This window comes from Oncorhynchus keta, unplaced genomic scaffold, assembly GCF_023373465.1.
Source record: "Oncorhynchus keta strain PuntledgeMale-10-30-2019 unplaced genomic scaffold, Oket_V2 Un_scaffold_18795_pilon_pilon, whole genome shotgun sequence".
NCBI lineage: Eukaryota > Metazoa > Chordata > Actinopteri > Salmoniformes > Salmonidae > Oncorhynchus > Oncorhynchus keta.
The window spans coordinates 75,001-77,909 of record NW_026290839.1 but is presented as its reverse complement, the minus strand read 5'-3'; the positions used below and the strand labels follow the sequence as shown (position 1 = coordinate 77,909).

The 2,909-nt window shown below is 45.6% G+C and overlaps 1 protein-coding gene across 1 annotated transcript in view; it reads right to left on the bottom strand.

Moving 5' to 3' along the window:
• Positions 1 to 691: 691 nt before the first annotated feature.
• nr2e3 (nuclear receptor subfamily 2, group E, member 3) overlaps positions 692 to 2,909 on the bottom strand; it is a 9,533-nt gene continuing 7,315 nt past the window's right edge. The window contains exons 7-8 of the mRNA XM_052514645.1: positions 2,676 to 2,781; positions 692 to 1,252 (exon numbers count right to left, since the gene is read on the bottom strand). Of these exons, the coding sequence (XP_052370605.1) occupies positions 1,120 to 1,252; positions 2,676 to 2,781 (239 nt within the window). The 3' untranslated portion in view covers positions 692 to 1,119. The remainder of the gene's footprint in view (positions 1,253 to 2,675; positions 2,782 to 2,909) is intronic.

The following is a 2,909-nucleotide window of genomic DNA, read 5'->3' as shown; positions in this document are numbered from 1 at the left end:
TCATCCCCTTCAGTTAATAGATAGCTTGGTGTAAACCTGGTTTCTGCTCATCCTCTTCAGTTAATAGATAGCTTGGTGTAAACCTGGTTTCTACTCATCCTCTTCAGTTAATAGATAGCTTGGTGTAAACCTGGTCTCTACTCATCCCCTTCAGTTAATAGATAGCTTGGTGTAAACCTGGTTTCTGCTCATCCTCTTCAGTTAATAGATAGCTTGGTGTAAACCTGGTTTCTACTCATCCTCTTCAGTTAATAGATAGCTTGGTGTAAACCTGGTCTCTACTCATCCTCTTCAGTTAATAGATAGCGTGGTGTAAACCTGGTTTCTACTCATCCTCTTCAGTTAATAGATAGCTTGGTGTAAACCTGGTCTCTAATCATCCTCTTCAGTTAATAGATAGCTTGGTGTAAACCTGGTTTCTAATCATCCTCTTCAGTTAATAGATAGCTTGGTGTAAACCTGGTCTCTAATCATCCTCTTCAGTTAATAGATAGCTTGGTGTAAACCTGGTCTCTACTCATCCCCTTCAGTTAATAGATAGCTTGGTGTAAACCTGGTTTCTACTCATCCTCTTCAGTTAATAGATAGCTTGGTGTTAACCTGGTTTCTAATCATCCTCTTCAGTTAATAGATAGCTTGGTGTAAACCTGGTTTCTACTCATCCTCTTCAGTTAATAGATAGAAGACAAAATACAAGTTTCAATTTATCAAGGCATGAAATCATAAATACAGCACACATATTTATGACAGCAGAAATGTACAGTGTCTAAGACGAAACAGATTTTATGTAAATATATTACATTACATCTTGAAAAATATAGACCATGGACGCCTAGACTGAAATGTAACTGAAGATATGAGACACAAACATTCTGCCCACAGTAAAGGACATTTTGAGTCCCGGGGTCCAACCCACAGCAAAGCCCATTATAACACATTATCAAGCTCAAAAGCAGGTCTGTTTACAGCAATGACATATTACCATGGTTTTCTTTACACACAGCAATAAGATATTTACAACATCCTGTTACACACATCAGTTTGTTAGCTTTCGGGCACGTTCACTCGCGGTGTGTCTCAGTGCAGAATAACTGAGCGGCCATTTTGTTTTTCCGTGTGTTAGTTCTTGAACATGTCACACAGAAGTTTCTCCATGGGGGTGTTGCCGATGGTCCTGTGGAAGAAGAGGAGCTCGATCCGCTCAGAGCTGACGAAACGCAGAGAGGGCAACAGCAGGAGGAGCTTCCCAAATCTACACAGAGAGAGACAGAGAGGGTGGGGAGTTATACACTTTGAATTTACAGCAAAGAGAGATTCCATCAAAGTCCTGAAGTGTCTAAAAACAGAAAAATAAAAACTGATTCCAATTCTGTTAGCAGCTATCAAAATATTAAGTAATTTACAGATCCATAACAGTGAAATTTGATTTCACAGGCCATTTTAACATCATCTCATTCTTCAGGTTAGTAGCTAGATATACATACAGTAGAATCCATTTTAACATCCTCTCATTCTTCAGGTTAGTAGCTAGATATACATACAGTAGAATCCATTTTAACATCCTCTCATTCTTCAGGTTAGTAGCTAGATATACATACAGTGGAATCCATTTTAACATCCTCTCATTCTTCAGGTTAGTAGCTAGATATACATACAGTGGAATCCATTTTAACATCCTCTCATTCTTCAGGTGTGTAGCTAGATATACATACAGTGGAATCCAGATCCATGTGGATAAAAGGCCATAAAGGTCAGGGAGGTCAGGGAGGTTGTGTAGGGAGGTCAGGGAGGTTGTGTAGGGAGGTCAGGGAGACCAGGGAGGTTGTGTAGGGAGTACAGGGAGGCTGTGTAGGGAGGCTGTGTAGGGAGGTTAGGGAGGCTGTGTAGGGAGATCAGGGAGGTTGTGTAGGGAGGTCAGGGAGGTTGTGTAGGGAGGTCAGGGAGGTTGTGTAGGGAGGCTGTGTAGGAAGGTCAGGGAGGTTGTGTAGGGAGATCAGGGAGGTTGTGCAGGGAGATCAGGGAGGCTGTGTAGGGAGATCAGGGAGGCTGTGTAGGGAGATCAGGGAGGTTGTGCAGGGAGATCAGGGAGGTTGTGCAGGGAGAGGTCAGGGATCAGGAGGTTGTGCAGGGAGATCAGGGAGGTTGTGCAGGGAGATCAGGAGGTTGTGCAGGAGATCAGGGAGGTTGTGCAGGGAGATCAGGGAGGTTGTGCAGGGAGATCAGGGAGGTTGTGCAGGGAGATCAGGGAGGTTGTGCAGGGAGATCAGGGAGGTTGTGCAGGGAGATCAGGGAGGTTGTGCAGGGAGATCAGGGAGGTTGTGCAGGGAGATCAGGGAGGTTGTGCAGGGAGATCAGGGAGGTTGTGCAGGGAGATCAGGGAGGTTGTGCAGGGAGATCAGGGAGGTTGTGCAGGGAGATCAGGGAGGTTGTGTAGGGAGATCAGGGAGGCTGTGCAGGGAGATCAGGGAGGTTGTGTAGGGAGATCAGGGAGGTTGTGCAGGGAGATCAGGGAGGTTGTACAGGGAGATCAGGGAGGTTGTGTAGGGAGATCAGGGAGGTTGTGTAGGGAGATCAGGGAGGTTGTGTAGGGAGATCAGGGAGGTTGTGTAGGGAGATCAGGGAGGTTGTGTAGGGAGATCAGGGAGGTTGTACAGGGTAGTACGTAGTAGTCCTACCTGGCAGGCTGACTGGAGTAATGTGATCTGATGTGTTGTCCCAACATCACCTGGGACTGATCCTGTAGGTTCTCGACCTGCTCCGGGTCCTTCAGACCTCGGGTCTCTATGACAACAAAGAGAAGAAGAAGGAAAGATCAGTCAAACAGGCCTAGTCTCACGTCTTATCCACGTGTCCAGACGGAATCTGGCGAAGTAGAATTTACAGCCCCAGAAACAGAAAGCCCTAATGTA